This window comes from Anthonomus grandis, chromosome 4 (assembly GCF_022605725.1).
Source record: "Anthonomus grandis grandis chromosome 4, icAntGran1.3, whole genome shotgun sequence".
Taxonomy (NCBI): domain Eukaryota; kingdom Metazoa; phylum Arthropoda; class Insecta; order Coleoptera; family Curculionidae; genus Anthonomus; species Anthonomus grandis.
In genome coordinates, this window is record NC_065549.1 from 12,788,695 (window position 1) to 12,814,747 (window position 26,053).

The following is a 26,053-nucleotide window of genomic DNA, read 5'->3' on the forward strand; positions in this document are numbered from 1 at the left end:
TTAATTTGATTTATTATTTAAGAAAACATTATTATTAAAACTTATATTCTTAAACTGCTACCTTTTTAATAAGTAATCCTGAAACTTTCTTTAATATTTTATTAAACTAGGGATTAGGAGTTCACAGGGATTTTGTTATAAAAACAAACCGCGTTATAGGTAAATCTGAGTTGAAACATAATTTTTTCGTACTGATAATCGTAATTTTCCTTAAAAAAAGTACATAAATGAAATATCCTACTGTCCTTCCTCTTCAGCCGACTTATTTGTTGGTATAAGAGCGATACGTAGTCAAATTTTCCCTTACCAAATATAAACTGAAATTTTGTAATCTGCATTCTTGTTTTACTGTCCAAAGAAGAACCATATAAAAAATCGTAATAGTTAAAATTACTTAAGACTAAGCTCTCACATAGATCTTGTATAGGAGCTTGTTTCTTTATAACACTATTACTATACAAAAGCTTGAAAGCCATAAATATGAATTATTTTTTTTATATAATCCCCTAATTTATGCTGAGTATTGTGTAAAATCCCCAAATTCTTTGTAGTCCCAACAAATTCAAGTTTTGTATTATTTATAGTAATATTAATGATATATTTAATATAGGTTACCCTGTTTATATCTCCAAAATCATAACACCAGTCTTCAAAAAGTTAATAATTAAATTACGCGTTTTGAATAGGTCTCTAGTAATTTTTAAATCATCACTAATGAACGATTCAACTTCGTTATAACTCTCAAAAATAAAACAAGAATATAGCTGTGTTTTATCTACAAATGCTAGTATTTTACAAAATCTAATGGCATTTAAAATATTAGATGTATAGGCCACCATAGCGGAGAACTCAAAACAGAACCCTCCGGCATCTTGGAAATAATTCCTGCTTGATTAGGATCTATGCTATTTACACAAATTATTTGAAATCTGTTGCTTAAACAAAACAAGATTGAACAATTTGACATGGAAATAGTGAAAATCCATAATACAGGGTCCGGCAAAATGATCTCCCACATTTTGATTTTTATTAAAAACACCAATGTAAATGCTATTTATATTTTATTTTTATTAACTAAAAATATATGGTATGGCATTTTGTTTTTATTAGGTTATGTCCGGCCAAGTGGCGACCTTTTCTTTCGACATACATTCGAAACTGATTTCTGAAAGTTTCCATTACTCGAGCAGTAATTTAAGGCGATATTCCTGTAATTTGCGTACTGCTGCTTTCAATTCGTCAATGGTTTGGGGATGATGTTGAAAAACCTTCTCTTTCAGGTAGCCCCAAAGGGAAAAGTCGCATGTGACAAGATCGGGTAAACGCGCAGGCCACTCAACGTCTCCACGTAACGACATTACGCGTCCTGGAAACATCCCTTTAACAGGTCCATTGTCCTTCTTGTCGTATGAGCTGTAGCCCCTACCTGTTGAAACCACACATCCGGATATTCAAGTTTCCTAAGTTTTTGTTCCAAAAAATTACGTATCATGTCGACATATCGATGAGCAGTTACGGTAACCGTTACCCCTCCTTCTTTAAAAAAATAGGGACTCCAAACACCAAAAGAACCAACAGCACACCAAACGGTAACACGTTAGCTGTGAAGTGGCCTTTCATGGAGCTGCCGCGGATTTTCTGGTGCCCAGTAGCGAAAATTCTGCTTGTTCACACAGCCAGACAAATGGAAATGAGCCTCGTCACTCGTTATTAAAAGCGCATTTTGTGGGACGTTTTGAAGAATATCATTGGAACATTCTCGGCGATTTTCCCAGTCCCGTTCACTAAGTTCTTGCACGATCATCATTTTGTCTGGGTGCAACTTCAGATTGGTGTGCAAAATTCTTCTCACAGAACGATCTGACAAAGGCAAAGCAGAGGCATGTTTAACAGCTGAACGTCTAGGAGATCGTTCAACTGCTTCTCTTACAGCTGCAATGTTTTCAGGTGTCCGAACACTTCTGGGTCTACCAGTTGATTTTCTTTTTAAGGCTGAACCTCTAGCTCTAAAATTTGAAACCCACAACAGTATAGTTTTGTGATCTGGAACTGGATCATGTCTACCAAGCGCGAAGTGTGTACGAAAATTTCTTTGTGTCGTAATCACAGATTCGTTACTTTGGAAAAATGTTTCGATAACGAAGGCACGATGCTCGCCCGTCCAGTTCATGGCGACAACAGAAATGGCAAGGCGCGCGTAGCCAACCGACTACGCTAAGCTGGCTCCCTCTTTAGTGATTCGGGCTCAGTGGCGGCACAAAATGTGGGAGATCATTTTGCCGGACCCTGTACTTTAACTTTGCCCCTAATAATCTATAATAGTATCAAAGGCCTTAGAAAAGTCTTGAAGAAGTAAAATACCGATTAATAATTGTTACACTGCACACATTATATCATCTAGAGTATTAGTTCAAACTACAGAAGTACCAACATTTTCTCAAAAGCCGCATTGCGTGCAAGGTAATGTATAATTTTTTACAGCAAATTCATACGTGTGGCCATACAAGAGTTTTTCTGAAATTTTAGGTAATGCAGGCAACATAATTACTATTGCGGAAGGTTGTTGGGTGGGGTCAGAAATAAAACAGAAACCTGTTTACTTTAGTTATAATTAAAACACATTTATAATAGGACATAACTAAAGAAACCTAGACTTAGTGTCCTGAGGATGACTTAATATAAGTCGAAACGTCGACATTTAAGTAAACAGGTTTCTGTTTTATTTCTGACCCCACGCAACAACCCTCCGCAATATTGAAGATATTGGGTCACAAACACGAAACTGAACATAATTACTATTATTGTTTAGAGAAATAATTGGTTTCAATAGAGCACTTTAAAAAGTGACATGTAAACTGCAATATTTAAGCATTATATTTGTAAGCTGAAGAAGTTCAAATTTTTTTTAAATATATTTCGTTTATTGTAATTTACCCAAATAGAACATGTTTTATTTTTAAAAAAATTAGGTGAAAAAAAATTAATATATAATAGATTTTCTAAGAGAATCATTCCGTTGTTTATTTATAATGTTTATAAAAAATAGCTAAAATTAGTTCATTAAATCGCTTAATTTCATTATTGATCATACTTAAATATAAAATATCATTCCACGGAGTTAAATGTAATTTTTGTGAAAACACGTTAAAATTAATTTTTTTAAAACATCTACCGTTAATGATTTTAGGAATACCCGGTTATTCAGCTAAATTAATATTAGCCAATATCACTCTGCTTTTTTAACTTTAATTTGATTGGAGATAAATATAGCGTCAAATAACGTGCTAACATTACCAGGCATTCGAGTTGGCTCATTTATGACTTATACATATTTTAATAATCAAAAAAGTAAGTAAGCGGATCATCAACATTAAAAAGAACCATATCAAAATTCCCCAAGCAAAAGATTTCATCTGCACAGGGACACAATGTAGTCATAATATTATCAAAAGTTGGCATTAAGTTGTTAATTAACAGAAGGTTGACTATAAACTCCCCCGAACATATGTGTTTTATTCTGAAGGAGCTATTACACAGGTATCATTATTTTTTTTTTTAATTAAAATTAAATAATGATTAGAAACTGTTTACTAAAGTGTACTGTACTAACATGTGAAATGGTGTATTTAATGGACATTTTATTGGACCTTACTTTTATGAAGATACATTAACTTCAGAGCGCTATTTAAAGTTTCATTCACTGTTTGAACTATTAGAAGGTGTTCCTATTTTAGAGCTCAACTTAATGATTTGGCACAAGATGGCGCATTACTCAATGCCCAAATTATTACAGTATTTAGACAGTAGATTTCCTGATATGTCGATTGGGAATAGGGGTCCTATTAGGTGGCCAGCTCGATCTTCAGATATGAGCCCAATGGATTTTTTTGTCTAGGGTTATTTAGAGGATATTTTGTATTAACGACAATCCAATAATCTATTTAATTTTATTTAATTATTTTGTTTAAAAAATTTTTAGCAGATCTTAATTAAAATTTATTTTTTATTTAAGTAAAACTAAATCTATAATAAAAATTAGACAATAATTGTTTTAGTAGTGTAATTTAGAAACAATTAACGAAAATTTTTATAGACAGTACCTATTTTTTATAAACTAACAAAAAATAATATATAAAAATACAGTATTAACAATAAAACAAAAGAAATAAACAGAAAAAAGCCAATATTTGCATAATGGGCTGCCTAAGTTATTTCAAATATAAAAAGTTTGGTCTTTGAAAAATGACCTAAATAAAAAAGTTGAGTGATTTTTGCTAAGTTAATTGGTGGTCCACATGCAAATTTACTACTGACTATCAAGTTTTCACCTAGTTTCTCGATAACCTTTTTTAACACGCTTTTATTAGCTGAGGTTCTATCTATGTATGTATGTAACGGAATCAGCCAAATTTTCACCGGTTGCTAAAAGTCTGATCAAATTGAAACTTTGCACACGTATTAAGGACCAATAACAATGCAATAATTTAATAACAATTTTTCTTTGTCCTTATTAGAACTATCAGGATTATTAAAATCTTAAAAAAAAAAAAATAAGTTTGAAAAAATTAGAGAGAAAATTATAATAAATAATAACTTAAAAAAACTAAAAGAACACGCTTTTATTGCTAATCGAACTAAAAAGTAGAAAATAATTTTTAATTACAAAGAGTTTTTATTACAGTAGTAGAAAATCGAACAATCAATCATAATTAATTACCTTGAATAAAAAACATAATAAAATTTATGTTATTAACAGAGTAATTTAAATCAAAGTAAAAAGTGTGGTAAGCAATAAAAGCGCGTTCTTAGTTTAGTTTTTTTAAACTATTACTTATTAGTTAACAGTAAAGTTTCATCAAATAGAATAATATTATCTTCTAGCGAATTTTAATATCGTTGGGAATTTATCGGAAATGGAAAAAAAAATTATCCAATAAAGTACGAAGAAGTTTAAGACAAAAGGTTTCTCCAAGCCTGTCTTGAAAAATATCAATATTTTATTAGATTTTCTTTAAAGCAATATTTTAAATTATCTCTGTTATACATATTAACGTTTTATGAGATGCTACTGATCATAAAATAAAAGTGACTTTTTAAAAGTTGGCATCGTCCCTTGTACCTCATTTGCAAAAAACAATTCATAAATTGTTAAAATGTTGATGGATGTGTGTTTTTTTTAACTATAGAAATATTAGAGGTAAAAACATAAATGTGTTTTTGGCTTGCGTTCATAATCCCTTTTTGGTATTCTTCATTCTGATTTTTTGATGTACTCTGGAGAAGTCCCAAGGAAGAAACATGGGTCAACAAGTAATATTCTTTAGTTTTTCTGAATCTCTCACGTATTGATTATCTTAAAAATTATCTCCTATATTCATTTAACTATTTGCTACAATAGGTAAAATTTGCACCCTATAATTCCAAAAGCTATTACAAAAAATTTTTTTTTTTTTAAATCTAATTTATTTATTATTTTAAAATAGAAGCAAAGTGAAAACGGAAATTGCTTTTTAAAGAATAAAATAAGTTTCTAGACTTTAGATAAAAATTGTAGCTGAATTAGTTTTAAAAATTAATGGAATGGGTTTATATCACCAATAAAAATGTGTAATAAATATTTGTTTAATTATTTTTTCTGTTATTTTTTAAATAATAAGAGCTACGTGTGTATCAAGAATAGCATTAACAATTCAACTGACTGACGACGTTATGTGCTAATGCCATGAAGGTGCGCCACTAGCGAGGCTTCAAAGCGTATAGTGCAATATGCCCTGTCTGCATGGTCATTATTATTCGTTAAATAAATTATCAAAATACAAGAAGAAAGGAAAAATTTTAGAGAAATCTTATATAGTCCTAACCAAACTACAAAAGAAAATAATATATTACCTACTTTGAAATACGCAACACAAATAAGATAAATTGTTTACATATTTGGTGCATGCCACGAAGCTCGTATTCCCATATGATTTGCTAGCCCGTGCTCTCATAGAGTAACACATATTTTAGCATCTAGGTTAGATTGTAGCATAATTTGACATTATGCAAATAATAGCCTCCCTTAGGCTGTTTGTGGCAAATTGTGGCTCGGTAATGCATTTATGGATGGACAACTGGCATACATAGCGTATTGGTGTATTTAGTCTTTAGTGCACTACTGCTGTTTATAAATATTTATTTTATAAGTTAATAAAATGTTTCAATTTATTAATAAACGAAGTTTGTTCATATTGTTTAGTTTGTATTTAGTCCAATATGCAATTAGTTCAAATGCTTTGTGAGATATAGGAAAAAACTCTTTTATTGGAGCTAAAGTATTAAATAAAACGGTAAACTATTCTTTTTTTTTACTTCAACAGCTCTATTCAGAGTGATAGTAAATAAAGTAATTTGGACTAAAGTACCTATTACATTGGTCCAGATTACTTTATTTACTGTCTCTCTGAATAGAGCTGTTGTAGTCATTCTATTCCATGTTCGTATTATTCGCAGCCATGATATTCGGCCTACGTCCCGCTGACTTTCGATACCATGAATCACGAGTTAGGTACTCCCTAATCCCTATCTTTTTCTATGTTCGTATTGAAAAATCCACAGTAATTCTTTTAAAAAGCTTTAATAATTACTATCTAGTTCAATACTATTTATTTTTAACGTACTCCAAGGATTCATTATTAACCCTTTATTATATGATCTTATATGCCCACCTTGTTAAGAAACAAATAGTAATAAAGGATTTTAAACACTTACTAGAAATGTGGGAAAAACCTCATATACTCAAGAATACTTAACGAACTAAAAAATAAAGAAACTTTCGTAGAAGAGAACTACAAGATTTTAATAAAGTGATAATCCTGCTAGCTATATATCCATAATAATATAGTAATACCAAAAAATGCGTACTGGTAGGATATAAAATCCTCAAGAAGTAGGACAGATGTGAAGACTTTCGCTGAGGAAAATCTTAGATATTATAAAGATTCTTGTTAAATAATTTAATTTTATTGAAATTGTCATATATTCAAGGGCTAACTATATTTTTTATTTTCAGCTCAAAAACCAAAAATGAAAAGTCACTACCGTGGTCATAAGATGGCGGTATGGTTAAACCTAATCCCACAACTCCACCAACCTGGGGACGACGATGTTAACATGAGGCATCATCATTTTTATGAAAGAGAGCCTCATTATTATGCAGGTAATTGAATTTGAAAATGATATTATTATTTTTTAAGAATAGGCAGATTTTCTAAAGAAGTAAAAATAGCATTATTAGCCTTTCTTGCTAAAAAAAAAGTATGATTACCTTTATAGGAATAACTACTAGTAAGGACATTTCTAATAATAAAATGAAAACAGAAATATATAAATTTTAATAATGACATAAATGATATAAAAGAAAAAAATATAAACTGCTCCTGTAAAGCTGGATAATATCCTATTAAGTTATGCACGAGTTCAGTTTTGGAGCAAATAAATATGCAATCATATTAAAATTTTATATTTTCGTAAAAAAAATATAAAAAAGCCCTATGCGGCTCAAGCTGAACATTCGAAAAGCTATAAATTTTAAAATGTGTTCTTGTAATCAACGAGTTCAATTTTATTTTAAAGTTAAAAATGTTGCTCCAATTTTGTTAAAATTTAAAAATTCAAGTTAGGCTTTATTTAAATTTGTAGCAGCCAGCTTCGAATGTAGAAAAGCAGTTTTAACATTTTTCCTGCCGGCGCTCAAAAAATGCGGGACTTAATCAAGTTATATTTTTAGCAAAGTTGTCATGCGTCCTTTTTTTTATTCATAGCCTTAAAATGCATGAAGTATAAAAAGTGTGATATTTGTATTAAAGTCTGAAAGCAAAAAAGACATTTGCATTGGCATTTTTGACTTCTGTAATCTAAAATTGCAAAGAATTAGATAATTAAAAATATATGTAATAAAATAAATTGTTCTAGAATTCCTGCTACATTTATACCTTTTGTGATGGCATAGAGCAAAATTTTGAGAAAGAAATGTAATACTTAGGTATATAATAGCTTTTGTACTCTTTTGCACTTATTTAGTTTATTTCTCATGGTCTTGATCAGGTCTTTATATTCTCGTTGTTACTTTTCTAGTTTCTCTTGCTGTTCTCTGTTCTATTTCTTATAATATGTTTCTTGCTTTTAATCTAGTTTCTTTAATTTTTATCTCTATTTCACATATTTCTTATCACGTTCTTTAAAATTAGCTTCTTCAACATTAACTTCTCGGTCTCCATCTCGGCCCGGTTAAAGGCATCCACTAAATTGGGTTTCTAGATATCTTACTTCTGACACGAATTGTAACTCAGAAATACACTGCTGCCTGGAATACACCCGCCAGGAATAAGTTAGAACTGCTTGAAACATTCTATATTGTAAGACTCGAATTGAAGTTTCTAGATTCCTGATAAGGGTATTTCCAATAATAAATTTAGAGAAAATCTAAATAAATATAAAAGTTTTAATAAGTCCTATTAAATTATGCACAATTTAAGTATAGAATATAAAATTACTTGTATAGGTATTATTACAATTGAAGTAAAATAGTATTTCTAATATGTCGTGTTAATTTTAAGTCAAGAATAGAATGTTAAGCCGAGTTCATTTCTATTACAATTTAGGTTAGGATTTATTCAATTTTACTGCTGCATAAAGTATGAAAAGAACCATTTAGTAATATTATTGGCATCTTAATGAAAGTAATAAAGGAAACTTTAAAAATGAAAACTTGATTAAAGCTTTCGAATGTGAAAAGTTTATTTAACGAGCAAACATATGAAAGTTTCGAGCGCAACTACTTTAATTAAAACTAAAGTGTTAATTATCATCCAATTTCTTGATTTATTCCTTGAAGGCAGAAAAGTCGGAAATAGAGAAATCTTAACTAGTGCGCGGCAATTTAGCTGCGCGTCACAGAAATTTCCAGCAGCAAATGGCAAGTTTCTGGCAATTAGCCTAAGTGCGCACTTAGATCCTTCGGTATTTGATGATGTACGACGCTCTTTTCTACACCCCAGATATTCTGCGGAAATCTGACGCGATAATTTAGAGCCATTTTTATGGTCGCGATTTTATGGTAATGGTTCGCAGACAGTTAAATGTTTTCTTAATAGTTTTTTACATATAATGCGTCCATAAATTTGAATATATAAGGTCTTCAAAGAAGAGTGAGAAAGTACGAGAAGTTCCTTTAATCCAGGAGCTATAAAGATACAATCGGTTAAGTGGATAAAATAAATTGATGAAAATAGGTGTTTTTAAAAAACCTATTAAGAAAAGTAATTGTTTTCAAATCAGATAAACAAGTTATATGACACTCTTAAGCATAAATTACAAGGATAGGATACAGGCTTTTAACTAAGTAGGTAATTTTAAGCAACTCTTATGCAAAAAGTTAAAATAAACATGTGTCCGCAACGTCTTTGTTTACGAGATAGAGGTTGTTAAACATTAATAAAATAAATTTCTTTTTTGTGAATATCTTATTGTAATTTGGCATTGTAATTTATACTAGTAAAGTATTAATTTAGTCCTAGTTTAATTAAATTTTGTTCAGTGGCTCCCGCGGTATCTACAGAATTATTTCTGACTTCTGAATAATTCACGCCACTGACTGATATGGGTTTTTTAAATTTTTTTTTAGATAAACAAATTAAAAATGTAGCTATTTGATTTATTTACTTATTTATCAACAAACGGGAAAACCCTACAGAAGATTTTATATAAACAATTTACATACCATTTTGGGGTATAAACAATGTCATAGAACGCCAACGACGCCTCTTCAACAGTTAAGTAAGTCAGTATTTCTTGACGATTAAAGCTCCTAATTGTTTCTTGATTTGTTTCTTATCTTGAAAATATAAAAAAATAAATGCATTTAATTACATATCTCTAGACGACACAAGACAAGATTATAAAAGATTAATTGTGAAAATTGTATCTTTTATATTTCTTTTATTATTAATCATTTAACAGCAATAACAGATTTTAATAAACACTAAATTATTTTGCATTACGTTAGCAACTAACAACAGTAGATAATAATCACGAGTTGCCTTGGAAAACCGTTGCAACATTTAGTGAAAAATATGACAGTTGTTGTCAACCTACTCTTGTTGGCAGTTATTTTTATTGTTAATTGTTGCTTACCTTGTTAATCTAATACTAGTTTTTGGTGGTTATTTTTTATCTAAAAAAGTTCAATTTACTTGTAACGAAATAGGAGATATGCATTTTTGTAATGCAATGACTCATTGAAAAACCAATGCTGCAAGATGCATTATTGGCAAAAGATTTCTTTAGCGTGTAATATGTAATAAAAGAACTTATTGTCTTCAACTATCTGTCTAAAAAATGTATGTCTTCATACTAGACTTTTTGAATCAGGCAGCTTCAAGAAAAAACGATTGTCATCAGGAGGCCTGTACATGTACGTACGGTTTAAATTCGAGAAGATGTTTGAAAAAATTAAAGCAATTCCTAATACGGGGACTCGGAAAATATCTGAAAAATTGAGCCATATATCCCCATTATATGCAACTTGGACAAGCTCCATTGCCTAGAGATTTGTCATTATTACTAGCTTTTTTTAATTTAATACAAACTAAAATAAAAAGAAGTACAGATTTCTGAAGTCAAATATTATTAAATATAGAAGAAGCTTGTTTTGCTTAAAATGCAATTATAGCAATCACATGTACGCTGGAAATGACCTAGACATCTTAATAAAAAATAATTTTCAAGAACATTATTAATGAGCATCTTATTATACTACATTTCTTTCTCATAGACCTAGAAGACCAAAATATTTAGAATTTGTTATACTTGCATTTTAAGAAAAACTTATTAAGAAAAGTAATTGGTCATAAGCCTGAACGTCGCATATAGAAAACTTTTAACCTTCTGTGTAAACGCTAAATAGCCTGGCATTACATTAGTACGTAGTAACACTGAGTTTAATAACACTTTAAGGCATAACCTAAATGGATACGATATTTCATGGTTATTTTTACATCGATACTAATTAGTTAAATGGTATTTAATAGAAAAATTAATATTACATAAATTAAAATGAGATCTTATCAAATTAAAAATAGTAAAACGTAAACCTCACATATTCCTAAAAATATTACAATGTTAATAAAAATTAACAAAAACTGAACAAGGAGGTGTCAACATATTTTTTTAGTGAAAGATCGAATCGAGAAAAATAGAAAATCATTTACCATTTCACTGCCGATTGTTACGAAAAATATATACAGAGAAATTCAGTGTATGTATTCCATCAATTTAAAAATTAAAAACAAATAAATTTTATCTATTTTTGTATAATAAACTAATATATATTATAGTTAAAATTGTATATAACAGAAAAAAGAAGCAAACTTATTTAAAAATCTGGATTTTATTAAAACATCGAATTTATTGAACAAAAATAAATTTAATAATTTTTTTAACCACAAAATCCGCCAGTATAAACGGCTCTAATAGAAGTGGAGCTACCTTACATTTTCAATAAAGAAATACAAAATCCTAATAACAAACACGTAATTTCATAATTCATCATTTTAAAATTAAGCGTATGCATAACTTAAAAAGGATTTGATCCTACCTGTATATGTCTAATACATTCTTTTTGTTTCATATAGATTTAATATTTTTGCCTTTTTTTATTATTATAAATATCATTATTTAGTAGTTATTTCTAAAGGTGTCTTCGATATTTTTATAATTTTCAAATAAATTACATTTAAGCTTATATCCTAGAGTATTACTAGGTAACAATTTTTGAAATAGGTAAACTAATAAGAATCTTGATGTAGTATTAGAAAGACCTTCACTAAAGGCATTCTGACTTTATTTTCGATATTTTTTATCTTTTGAAATTGAATAAATTCATAAATCTAATCATTATAAACATGCGAAGTTGTATTGTGTTATAATAATAGAGTTTAATATCCTCTTGGATGTTAAGAACGTAAACGCCAAGTGTGATACACTTGTTAAAATTCAAGAACATATATCGCTATAAATTAAAAAAAAATTATCTAGGATTTTTAATTTATTGTTTGCAAATTAAAAGTTTTTTACGATTACAGATATAAAGCAAGAACCGACTACTTTTTAGAAGAAACAACTTATCTGAACTTTTTAAAAACTTAATTTTATTATTAGAAACGTTTTAAGTAGCGAAGTTTTTAAATTAAAATATCACTATTGGTGTCAAAGAAAATATAAAACTTTAAGGATAAAAATATTACGAGACATCAATTTTAGGAGTTTTTTTCGGTTTTATATTGTTCGTTGTAAAAAGATGTAAAACTTTACATTTTATAAGCCCTTCAATTTTTCGGCAAAAAATTTGGATTTTATTATTTTGCTTTGTTGAAAGCAAGAAAAATTTTTGAAATTTTTAATCTATTTTATTTAAAAAGATAAAATTATGTAATACCTAATTTTTTTATATTTTAATAAGCTTTAGTTAAGTTTTATAGAATTAAAAAGAAACATTTAAAAAAAAAGCTATTCGAAAATATCCCAAAAAAACCAATATTTGACTACAAATTTGAAGATGATTGCTTTTTTAAAAAGCTTCATTTTAATTATAACAGGTTAGTTAGTATTAGTAAACTTTTAAATATTTTCAATAATTTCTGAAATTTAACAGAATATTTTTAATTTCTTACTTAAAAAAGGCACTAAGTTCCAAAAAAATATCTTTGTTTTATACATTTTTTAAAATAAATAGAATTTTTTTAAATAAATTATATTAATATGTTACAATGAGCCTTTAGTTTTTGACCAAGAAATTAATTTATTTAATTTTCAGATTTTCAATAGAATTATTTTGTTTGACTTTCTATTGCTTTATTTGTCTCTTTAAATTTTTAATTTTTTTAATATACCTTGGTTAAGAAAAGCAGTCATTTTGCTAAAATATCAATTTTGATAAACTCTTGATCATTTTTTACTTCAAAAAATTTTGCTCTCCTAGGAGGAATAAAGACTTACTACACCAACACTTTTTTTGTTCAACAAACTTACAAATATATTACAAGAAACATCTTATTCAATTTTTTTTATTAGTTTTATGCAATTAAAAATATAATATGTACATCTTTTATGAACCCTTTAATTTTTGGCAAAAAATTTGGAAGTTTTGTTCTTTTTTTTATCACAGTTAGCATTTTGTGCATAAGATAAGCAATTTAAACAGTTTTCTGAAAAGTTAGTTAATTAGGGTAAATCATATAGGGTAAACATATTATAATAAAAAAATAATTTTTAAAAGTACTCTACTTCTTTATACATATACTTATAAATCCATATAATAAAGCTAATATAAGTAGTGCATAAACTAAGTGATAAAAAACCCATTAAACTCAAGTTTTTTTCCAAATATATCTGTAAAAATCCATAATAGATTTTCTCTAAAATATCAAATATTTCCATTAAATTCTAATGGGGTACGGAAGAAAGGAGCTTTGCACCGGCTCGTGACAGGATCGGGCACTCCATCACACTTTGCGATCCGAGTGAGATTGATCGGGCAATCGTCGTATCCTGTTCGGACAGCTGGGTTCACATGTAGACCACTTTAGTTTTTATTGTAAATGTTTTATATCGTATTTGCCATGCCACTTTATCTACATATATTTTAGTTTAATTACACTTTGTTATATCACTAAATAAGTGAGTACTAAATTCAAAACCGGTGATTATTTTTAAAAGCAATTTTACATAAAAACCTTAAAACATTAACGTAAGAAGAATATTTTTTAGTTAAAATAAAAGTTAGGCTGACAATAAACATTATTAAAGGAATTTATTTTAAATTTGCACATCTATTACTATATTGTTAATTACCAAAAAATAAGAATTTATAAAGTAACGGATAAATGTCTAATCATGGGATATAAATTACAGAGGTGCAGATGGTATTTAGATTTATTTAAGATTTTTTTTTCTCATTTAGACAGTCTCTTATATAATAAGGGTTTTTCATTATCTATTTTGGTATGACCAGTTTGAAAATATATCTTTCTTTAAAGATAATTATTAAATTTAAACTAAATAGTCATACTTTTTCGAGTTACTTATGCTGTACTAATTGGAAATAATTTGTAGAACATATCTATTTAAAAAGAAATCTTTTTCTAATAGAATCCTTTTACTTGTTAAAAATGCATAATGCATAAATCAAAAAACGTGTATGAAGAAATGCATACTTAAATTCTCTTAATAACAGCATTACTTCATTATTTACTAATATATATAAATAAAAAACCTATCTTTAGATTGTATTTAAGCATATATATATTTTTTTAATAAGTGTTTCGTGTCTGTCAAAATTATGTTTGCTTGATAGCACCAGATGTAATTTTTGATATGTTTATTAAAATTTCTATTTGTTTATACTACCATCTGTTCTAGTCGCTAAATTTAAACTTATATGTTTCACGTAATTTCTACTTATTTTAATACAACGTGAACGGGTATAAGGGTTATGATATAAAGGATCTCATATGCGAATTCGCATACCTTATATCAGTAGGGACATAATTTTAAAGCGGATGTTAAAATTTTAAAAATTGCTCATGTCTAAAAAAGATTGTTAGCTTAAGTGGATACGATTTTCATATATTTAATGACGAAAATTGTTTTAGCTAGAGGTATTAATGAGCTAATTATATGTAAATTTATTTTTTTTATTTTATTTTATGGTAAACCAGATGATGGTAAACCATTCTGTTCTAGCAAGAACAGAATATTTGGGAAAGGATAATTTAATTTGCCGTCTTCTATTTGGAAATTATTGTAAAAGATATTCTAATGAAATAGCTTTCACTAATTCGTTAAATATTTTGGCTTTTATTTGAGAAGAATTAATGTTTGATTTTGCATAATTAAGCACTACTTCACTATAAATGTTTCAGTTTCATTTTTCATAAATACAAATAATTAAATTATTAAAACTGTTAGACTCATTTATCTATATAATAAAAAATGTTTAAATATATATTAAAAGTAAATCTTTTTTTCTAGTTTCTAATATGTATTAAACTTAAAACAATATTTAAAGAAAAAGGTAATAATTAAAATTGTCACTACTAAACACAGAGCAATAATTAAAAGAAAAACACTAAGAAAAAGTTTAAAAAAAATTGCCATAACTTAAATGGAGACGATTTTCGTATCTTTGCTTTTTACAATATTTACTTTTACTTGAGTAAATATTGTATTTTGTAAGTTATTTATTTAATGGCTTAAACCCTGTTTTTGTTTTGAGGCACAATAGTTTATACTAAAATTATGCCTTAAGGGGTTAAAAGAGAATTATTTTAATTAGTGTTCCCACTATATTAGTTGGAAATAGTTGTGTATTTTCTTATTTAAAAAAAAAAAGTAAGGTTTCTTGTCTAATGAGTAAAATTAAATTTCGTAGTAGTTAAGAAATATAAAAACAGTCGCATTTTATTTACGTAATTAACGATTAATTTATTAATTATTTAAAAAAAAATAAATCAAGTTTTTATAGATTACTTAAGAATATTTTATTTAAATTTTATATTAAGACATTTATATATTTTACTATATTTTCCTATTTCATAAACCTTTCTTAATCAATATAAAATTTAGTTAATTAAAATTAGTCCTTAATACAGAGTTTATATTAAAATTTGGCAAATTTATGTTTTTGATGCAGCTTTTTTCTGACAATTTGTCGTATGTTTTAGGCTTATCTCTTAACCTAATTTAATAAAAATAAATATTATTTTCAATAATTGGTTCGTATGTGCTAAAATTATTTCCTAATAATTTTATTTAAAGTTTCTACTCGTTAAACAAAGCTACTATCTGTTCTATTATTTAAATGTATGTATCAAGTATTTTCCACTTATTTTAATACAATGAGAACGAGTCTAATAGTTACGATAATAAGGCGTGTTATTCGCTTTTAATAATTTTAAAAGCTTAATTATATTAAACTTAATATACGAAAGATCTCATAAGTGGGTTAGCATACCTTATACTAGTAAGGACTTAATTTTCAAGCGGTTGTTAGAACTATAAAGGAAAAAGTACCATTTCCAATTCAAAAAAAAATATCATAACTTAAATGGATTTTCACACTTTTAATGTTAAGTTATATTACATAACATTAAACTATGAATTGTGGTAAACCAAGGGTTTAAATAAAAAATATTTCAAAAGAGACAATTTGAATTGTTTGGCTTTTACTTGATGATAATTGATGGAATTTTTATACATTGGCACTCTAATTTTGCCTAAAAATGTTTAATACGTATTTTTTCTTGAAAAAAAAATAATTAGATTACTAGGCTCTTTCATTTATACTATGCAAAAGATACATTTAAATTAATATTATAAATATACTTTTATTTACTTAAATATGTATAAAAAGGAACGAGATTTTAAAAAAAAGTTGTATTATTAAAAACAACCAATACTAGAAATTTTAGACATTAGTTAAATATAAAGCATAATTTAATTGGATATGATATTTATAAAGATATATATGATATTTGCTTATGGATAATACTCAATTAAATTTTTTGATTTCGTAAATTATTTATTGAGGAGCTAAAACTCTATTTTTGTTTTAACGCAAAACAATTTGTGCTATAATTGGTTAAAATTTTGCCCCATGTGAATTAAACGGGATAATTTAAATTTGTAGTACTCTTGCTGTATTAATTAGAAATAGTTGTGTAGTATCTCATTTTAAAGAGAGAGTAATGTGTGCCCCATATTTTATTAAATCCCTTTCTATTATTTTATCGATTTTCTTGGTATTTACTTAATGGAATTTAATTTAATTAGTTAAAAAGAAAGAAACACTCACATTTAATTCGCATAATTTACAAATAATTGTCTTATTATTAAATAATTAAATAAAATATTCATAAATTACTTAAGAATTTTAAATTTGTATTTCCTTATAAGGGTATAAATCAAATCCTAATTTGTTTTCATATTTTATATAACTTTCAAAATAATAAAATAAATTAGGTTTTCCTTAATACAGAGTTTATATTAAAATTTGACCAATTTGCGTTTTTGATGCAGCTTTTTTTAAAATCTTTTATTTAGTTTTTTTTTAATTTTATACTTGCTTTACTGCACTGCCTGTCTTAATTAGAGTAATTAGAGCAAAACTAAAAAAAAAATAAAATGAACCAAAATTTCAAAACATAAAGCAGAAGAGAAAAAATTATCAACTAATTTTTAGACAATGTAACAGCATGCCTAAAAATAATACAAATACGAAAACGCATCATTAAGAGTAGATATAAAAAATATGATAATAATAAAAAAAGATAATAAACAAGTGACGTTTTTTAACATATTTAAATAATTGTTTGTTAATAAAACAACTTTGTTTAAAACACGATAGTTTTATTTTTATTGACCTATTGTTAATTATGTAGTTTAAAGATTTTGTAAATCCAAGTTATGTCTCTTTCTCATGTATTTAAATGTATTTTAACCTTTTAACCTTGTCTGAGACACTAAGTTAAGATGGATTGACAGAACCTCTAAATTTGTTATTCCTGATGATGGACATGATATATGTCCGAAACATGTAGGAGTTATAGTTTTTTAAATCAATTTAGTAAAGAATGACCGAAATACTTTTAATTACCCACTGATATTTAGGTGAGTTAAAAAAGAAGAAATAAACTTATTCTTACCAAATGAATGTAAAGCAAAAAATGAAAGGAAAAATCTCAATTATTAAAAATGTAATTTATAAATAATATATTTTTGCTTATATTAATAATAATGTTTATTTATTTAGCAAATTGCTACATACAAATACAATAATATAAATTACAATTCTATAAAAACATGCTTACAATATCTTAATAAAACGAATAAATATAAAAAAATAAAATAATACTTAAATACTTAAGCTGGATACACTGGTGGCCAAAAGTAGATTGCCAAATTCCATTCTTATGGATATATTTTATCTGAAGCAAAGAAAAAACCGGTTGAGCTTATTAGTGTTCAGGAATGTGAACAACATAGTTTGAAGAAACAAATTCCATAGATTTTTATTGCTTGCACTTTTTCTCAATATTTTTTTTATCAAATTCCAATAATTTTGTTTGACTGCTAGGTGGCCAAAATTGGATTGACAAACAACATATTTATTCAGTCTCTGAGTTTTATTCTGTTGATTTGACTTTCCTTACTATTAGTTTTGAAAAATATTCACAATGCCACGTGGTATAACTTTATCGATCGATATTAAGATGCGAATAATCGACGATTACCGGAAAGGGGTTAAACAGGCGGATATTGCTCGAAAATTTTCTCTTTTGAGGGCAACAGTAAGTCAAATAATAAAAAATTTTACTCTCCGTGGAAGTGATGATCCTCTAAAAAAAACTGGCCGACCAAAGAAGACTACTAGTCATGTTGACAAATTAATTTTTGAAAAAAGCAAAACTTGACCCATTCGCAACTTCAAAAGAAATCAAGCTGCATTTGGAAGAAGAAGGTGTAGGTTCAGTTAGTTGTCGTACCATGAGAAGGAGACTTCAATATAGTGATTTAAAAACAAGACGCCCTGCAAAGAAACCACTGCTAAGTTTAAAAAACGTACGGGCGCGATTAAGTTTTGCTCGAGAACATAGTCACTGGACAGTCTCCGAATGGAAAAAAGTTATTTTTAGTGATGAATTTTAAAGTTCAATTTGTCTAATTCGGATGGCAAAAGATATGTTAGGCGTCCTGTGAACCAAAGGTATGATCCCAAATATACGGTGTCCACAGTCAAGCATGGAGGTGGTTCCGTGATGGTGTGGGGGTGTTTTTCGGACTATGGGATGGGTCCACTACATATTTAATTTCTTTGTCGTACAAAATACTTTCCCCATTCACAGAAATCTGTACATTGCCCATGTCTATAGAACTTAATCTAGATCTCTTGCCAAATATACAAAACTTGGATTTACTTGCATTTAAACTTAGTTTATTTCTACAGAGCCAGATGAATAAGTTATTGAGTTCAACGTTCATGACCTGTTGTAGTTGATGAATATCTTTACCCACCACATATAACATTGTATCGTCCGCAAACAACACCACATTACACCCCCGCACTACCTCCACCATATCGTTGACATACAATAAAAATAGTAAGGGGCCCAAGACCGTTCCCTGCGGCACACCATGCTTCACATTAACACTTTTAGATGAACTATTTTTGTACATGGCTCGCTGAATTCTACCACTTAGATAAGATTGAAACCACTTCAATACATTATGTTTAAGGCCTAACCGTTCTAATTTCCTAATTAACATTTCTCATCTCACGGTTTCAAACGCTCTCTTAAAATCCAAAAACACAGCAAGTACTAGATTATCAGAGTCAAGGGCCCTGAGAAAATTATCAGCTATATTAATAATAACAGACTCTAATTACATAACATTAAACTATGAATTGTGGTAAACCAAGGATAAACAGAAAATATTTCAAAAGAAACAATTTGCACTGTTTGGCCTTTATTTGATGAGAATTGATTGACATTTTACATTTTGGCACCCCTTAATTAATTTATTTATGCTAAGTACATACAAATATTTAATTCGTATTTTTTCTAGATACAAATAATTAGATTACTAGACTCTTTTATTTATACTATGTAAAATTTTAAAATTAATATTATAAATAAACTCTGATTTACTTTAATATGTACTAAAACAAACAAGATAAAAAAAATTGTATTAATAAAAATAACTAATACTAGAAATCTTAGATCATTAGCTAAAAATAAAGCATAACTTAAGTGGATACGATATTTCTAAATTAGTTTATGGATAATACGCAATAAAATTGTACATTTTAATTTTATATTAATTATTTTATTATGTGAATGATTTATTTAAGAGCTAAAACCCTATTTTTGTTTTAACGCAAAATAATTTGTGCTATAATTGGTTAAAATTTTGCCCCAAGTGGATTAAAGGCAATAATTTCAATTTGTAGTACTCTTGCTGTATTAATTAGAAATAGTTGTGAAGTATCTCATTTTAAAGAGAATAAGGCCCCTATTTTATTAAATCCTCTTTCTATTATTTTATCGATTTTCTTGGTATTTACTTGATGGAATTTTTTTAGTTAGAAAATTCATATTTTATATACCTTTCAAAATCGTTATACATTTGGTTTTCTTTAATACAGAGTTTATATTAAAATTTGACCAATTAATACAGCCTTTTTAAAATCTTTTATTAAATTTTTTTGATATTTTTTATTTGCTTGACTTAAACCCTGCCTGTCTTAAATGTTAAATTTAAAATAAAATTTTTATTAGACTTTTTTTATAAAAGTGTAATTAGAGAAAAATTTAAAAAAATAAAAATGAACCAAAATTTTAAAGCATTATATAATATAAGAAAAAATAAAGCAGAAGAGAAGAAAATATCATTTAGTTTTTAGAAAATGTAACAGCATGCCTAAAAACATTAAGAGTAAATATAAAAAATATGATAATAATAAAAACTATATTTATGAAAAAAGATAAGAAACACACACAAAAGTGACGTTTTTGAACATATTGAAATGATAAAACAACTTTGTTTACAACATAATAGTTTTATTTTTATTGACCTATTGTTAATTATGTAGTTTTAAGATTCTGTAAATCCAAGTTATGTCTCTTTCTCGTGTATGTAAATGTATTTTAACCTTGTCTGAGGCACTAAAACTTTAATGAATTGACAAAAAAGATGAATTGACAGAGCCCCTAAATTTGTTATTCCTGATGATGGATATATTATATGCGCGAAACATGTAGGTATTATAGTTTTTTAAATAAATTTAGTGAAGGATGACCGAAACACTTTTAGTTACCAATTGATATTTAAATAGGCTAAAAAAGAAGAAAAAAACTTATTCTTACCAAATGTAGGGCAAAAGTTAAAGGCTAATTATAGCAAATAAAATGCTATGATTAAAAAAGTAATTTATAAATAGTACATTCTTGTCCACAGTGCATTTTGTCGTCTACTGTTCATTACACATTTAATAATTTAAAGACAAAAGCCGAATGAATCACTTGCAAAATATAAAACCCCTTTTGTTCGCTGACCCTCTTAAAGTACAATAAGCACTCACTTTGACAAGTAAAGCCCCGTCACATGTACAAAGCACCCGAATTAAAGAAATTACTTAAAGTAAAAAAATTACGATGAAAACTTTGGGTGAATTGTATTACCTCTCAAGAACTCTCGTCGGCAAAGTATTGCAAAAATTAGAAAACTTTGTTTGGACGAAATCGAATTATAAAGCAATTTGATTTTATCGGCGCCTTCCCGCTGTTTTTACAAACTTGTTTTTGTGATTAAAAAGTTTTTCGAATCATCGGCGAAATAATTTATTTATTTATTTAAAATGAAAAAAAAAATATTAGTAATTGAAATCAGTCTACGGATAATTATTAATTTTTTCCAATTATGTTTAATTTATACAATACTGGCCTTAACGTTAGGAATAATAAATATGTGATATTGACCCAGGATTATTGGACGTAATTGTTTTGACGTAATATTACTAATATGATGATATAGGCAGACTAAATTGAATGTTAGGGTAGGAAATAGGTCAAACGTGGAAATTTGCATGACAGTGTATTTGTGTGACTATTTGATTATACAATGAGTGCCTAAAACCTAAATTAACAAATAATTAAAACTGTTATATTTTACTATTTTAAAGGAAAAAAATTGGAATTAACTCAAATTTAGAAGCAATAAAAAAGAGTAAAATTTTAATCTTATAATAAAATGTAAAAGTTTTAAATTGTAAAATGATTTTACGAACAGGCGTTTAATAAATTGTCAAAAAAGAAGCGATCCAAAAGGGAGAACGCGTTAACAAAATCAAATTGCTTTTTAATTCGATTCCGTGCAAAAATTTTAAAGATGTTCTAATACTTTATTGGAAAATTTTTCAAGGTTTAACAAAGTTGTTCTCGGCTTTTTAACCCTTGGCTTTTATAACTTTAACTTTTCAAATTAATTTTTATTATTACAAGGATTTAGAAGAAATTGAGGGATTTACGAATATTTGATTACACTGTAAGTAAAATAGCGTAGTAAAAGTTACACTATCGGACAAAAGTAGAGCAACATTTCCAGAAATATTTGCAAATACCGATTTTAAAATTATAAATGCATGATAATGTATATAAATCCACTAAGTTTTAAAATTACAAAATAGGTTATGATTATCAATGTCAAGAAAAATTTTCGCAATTAAAACAAATGGTTTTATTTTGACGTTTAAGTTTAAATGCTTTATAGTAACGCGTCAAAAGTAAAGAAAAAGATCCTTGAAAGACCGCACCTCGAATTATTGCCGAAGTATACGAACAGTACAAAGAAGGTTAGAAGACGCAAAGTTATTTAGTAGACGTCCAGCTAAAAAGCCATTAGTTTCAATAAGAAATAGAGCACCAGGGTTGGCATTTGCACGCCGGCATTTAAACTTGACTGTCAATGACTGGAAAAAAGTTCTATCCAGTGATGAAACGCGCTACAAAATATTCAATTCTGATGGAATGAGGCGTGTGAGATGACCAATCAATACAAGGTTTAATCCTAAATACGTAACACCTACAATTAAGCATGGTAAAGGTAGTGTATTTTTATAGGGTTGTTTTTCATGGAATGGGGTAGGGCCTATGCACTTAATTAATGATACGATAAACCGATTTGTTTATAGGCATATCATGCAAAATGTTATGCTTCCTTATACAGAATGGGAAATGCCATTGCGTTTTATTTTTCAACAAGACAACGATCCAAAACATTCTTCACAAGTTGTTCAACAGTGGTTTCGGGAAAATAATGTTCGTGTTTTACAGTGGCCAGCACAATCCCCAGATCTTAACCCCATTGAGAATCTCTGGGAAGAAGTAGAACGTCGTATTCGTATCCAAATATCTCCAAATAAACAATCCTTAATAAATAAAATTAGTGAAGTTTGGACAAGTCTTCCCGGAAATGTCATTCAGAAGTTAATTGCTTCAATGCCGCGCCGTTGTCAGCAAGCAATTTATAATAGTGGATATTCTATCAATTACTAATGTATTACTTTCAATTGTTTTTGTTGTTAAATGTGTTAAATATATTTTGTTGAACTAAAGTAAAATTAAATACTGTTGTCGCCCCCATTTTTATCAATTTTTATAATCATTAATATTTACCGTTCTTAAAATGATTAAAAGTACACCAAAATGTACTGAAATATTACTTTCAGTGTAAGGACAGTGTGACATTAAGCTTAGCGAAAAATCACAACCCAATATTTTTTTTTATTCAAACATGAATAAAATTTAACTTTGTTGCTTTACTTTTGTCGGATAGTGTATATCTAATCATTTATTACTTTCTAAGATTTAAAATTATCTTATATATAAAAAAATTGTAGCCCTTAAAGTTATGCTTCATAATAAATAATATTACTATAGTTTTTTAATTTCATAAAACTGGTTGAATTTGCCATTTTCTGGCCTTATTTTTTTATAGTCAATCTACATATGTAAACATCAGTTATCAGTATATTTTTTTTGTCAAACATGAAACTCAACTAATATGATTGTTTTTTTTTTAATTTTAATATTTTAAGATAAAAATTAGTTTACAACTTTTTATTAATCAAAAAAAAGACTTTGGTTATTAAATGTTTTAATTTATCGCGTTTTTCTCTTTTAAATTTCTGAATGTCTTAAGTCCTGTAGGTTCCAGTAATTAAGAAACATTATTTTAACTTAAAATATTAAATTCTTAAAGAATCCAGAAAAATTAAAATATTTAATTGAAATTAATTTCTTTTTTTTTGCAGGTCTTAAATTAAAAATTTTTTCTTTTATAAAAAAAAATTAATGTTTAATTTACATCCAGAGTTAATTTGGTGCTTTAATTTAAATCTTACTAAAGTGATTACAGACTCTTGTCTATATTCATATTGTATATTATGTATTATATGTATATAAATTTTTTTTCGGAGTTATTAACAGACTTGAACATGCATTTTATATGTCACATATACAAGTGCAGTGAGATAAACTTTTGTCAAAATATGACAGTTCTTTATGTCACTTTTTATTTTGATGCACGGAGGGTATCAAAATTATTTATTTTTATTTACTGAAAAAATTAGAGATATAATAGCTGTTAAGATTTTATTATAAATGCCTATGAACTTGACATAATTTTCTGTAGGTGAGCATATAGTTCATCTAATTTATATAAAAATTTAGTATCAGCGATATTAAAAATTTTAGTTGTTGGAAACTTGTTACGAAATTCATCAATAATGAATAAAAATCAGCTAAATAATTTAATTGTTAAATAACAGAAAAACGAAAAAGGCTTCAAATATAACTAAACAATTTCAATAATGTTTGCTTATCCATATTAAAAAATATAAATAAACTATAGTCGCGATTACGGCGGATTCAGAAATATTAATTTAAATTTTTTTAAAGATTATTTAAAAAGTTTCATTTAATTTAAGGCTTGAGTTCAGGAATAATTTAAATAATTTGAGCCTGTAATTTAAATTATTAAATGATCATTGGCAATGAAATATAAAATCTAAAAATCAAATTTTAGTTTCATATTTTAAAAAGATTTTACTTTCGATAATATTTCATCGACTATGAATTGGCGTTTAAAAAATCGCACCAAGTGGGCAAAAAAGCATTGATAAAATCCAACTGCTCTATTAATTCTGCTATTAATTCGATTCCGTGCAAAAAGTTGAAAAATGTTTCAGTACTTTATTGAAGGAGCCTCCAAGACGTAACAATTCGTTTTAAATTTTTGACCTTTACAGGTGGTTTTAACTGATTTTATTGAGAACTGCTGTGTATGTAAATATTTATTTACATTTAATTTGTTTTAAATCTTACTAGAAAAAGAGAAAAAAACTAGGGCGATTTTAGGCTTTTTAAACTTTTAGAGGCTAAAACTTTTTAATTCTTTAATAACTTTTTAATTATTAAAAAATTATAATTTTTTATAATTTTGACAGATTTTATTACACCAAAGGTTCTTCAGAAAAAATACATAAGTAACAGTATCTAATCATTCATGATTTTCGGTGAATTATACAAAATAATTTTTTCCATAAACAGTTTCATGAAATTAAATTATAATTAAAAATATAAATAGTTATTTAAGTTATGCTTAATACAAAATCTATCTAATAACTGTTGATTTTTTCACTTTTTGTTCTGTCTCATAAATGTAAAAACCTGATTTTGAAATATAAAATAATAAATTCTTAATGTCTCCAAGGGAATTCTGAGATCATATAATTAAAACTAGTTTGACTTTCTAAGCAGCTTATACAAATAGAAACAAATTTACAATTTCTTTTGCTCCTTTCTTGCTAATTATTCTTTTCATTTTTAGAAATCTAATGGTTTAAAAGTATATTTAGATCTAAAGGGTTAATTTGATTAAGGCTTTTATTTAGGATATCTGGTTTTTTTGGTTTATTAAATTCACAAATTAATCGTTCGACCCGTTATATAACCCTTTTCTCAAAATGTAACTTTCCGGTATTTTTGTTTTTAATGCCACTACTCATTTTGTCGCTTTTCTATTTATCGGGTGACAATATTAATTTTAAAAAATTATCGAATTACTGCCTGAAATTTGAAATAGATATTACTCTTATCCAAATGTATATTCGATATAAACTTAAAAAAATAAAATGATAAAAAACTTGATAATTCATTATGATTATTTTCTAATAGCTACTTATAAACTAACCTGATGATTTTTTTAAAAGTTTTTTGTCATATAATATATAATTTAAATTTTAGGTTGTGCTTTCGAAAATATTTTAATCATGAGCATCATGACTTTCTAGTCCTCTAGACTCTCCCTTAAAATTTTTAATTTTTATTATATGCTGGCCACCCTATTTTCTGCATTTGCGGTGACGGTGGATATCGAACATTTAATTTTAGTTTGA

General features: G+C 27.2%; 1 protein-coding gene across 1 annotated transcript in view; it reads left to right on the plus strand.

Annotated features, from left to right (window-relative positions):
• The window catches only part of LOC126735075 (neuroligin-1-like), a 545,354-nt gene that overhangs the window by 499,800 nt on the left and 19,501 nt on the right, over positions 1-26,053 (plus strand). Inside the window, exon 12 of the mRNA XM_050438970.1 lies at positions 7,052-7,198. Coding sequence (XP_050294927.1) covers positions 7,052-7,198 — 147 coding nt within the window. The remainder of the gene's footprint in view (positions 1-7,051; positions 7,199-26,053) is intronic.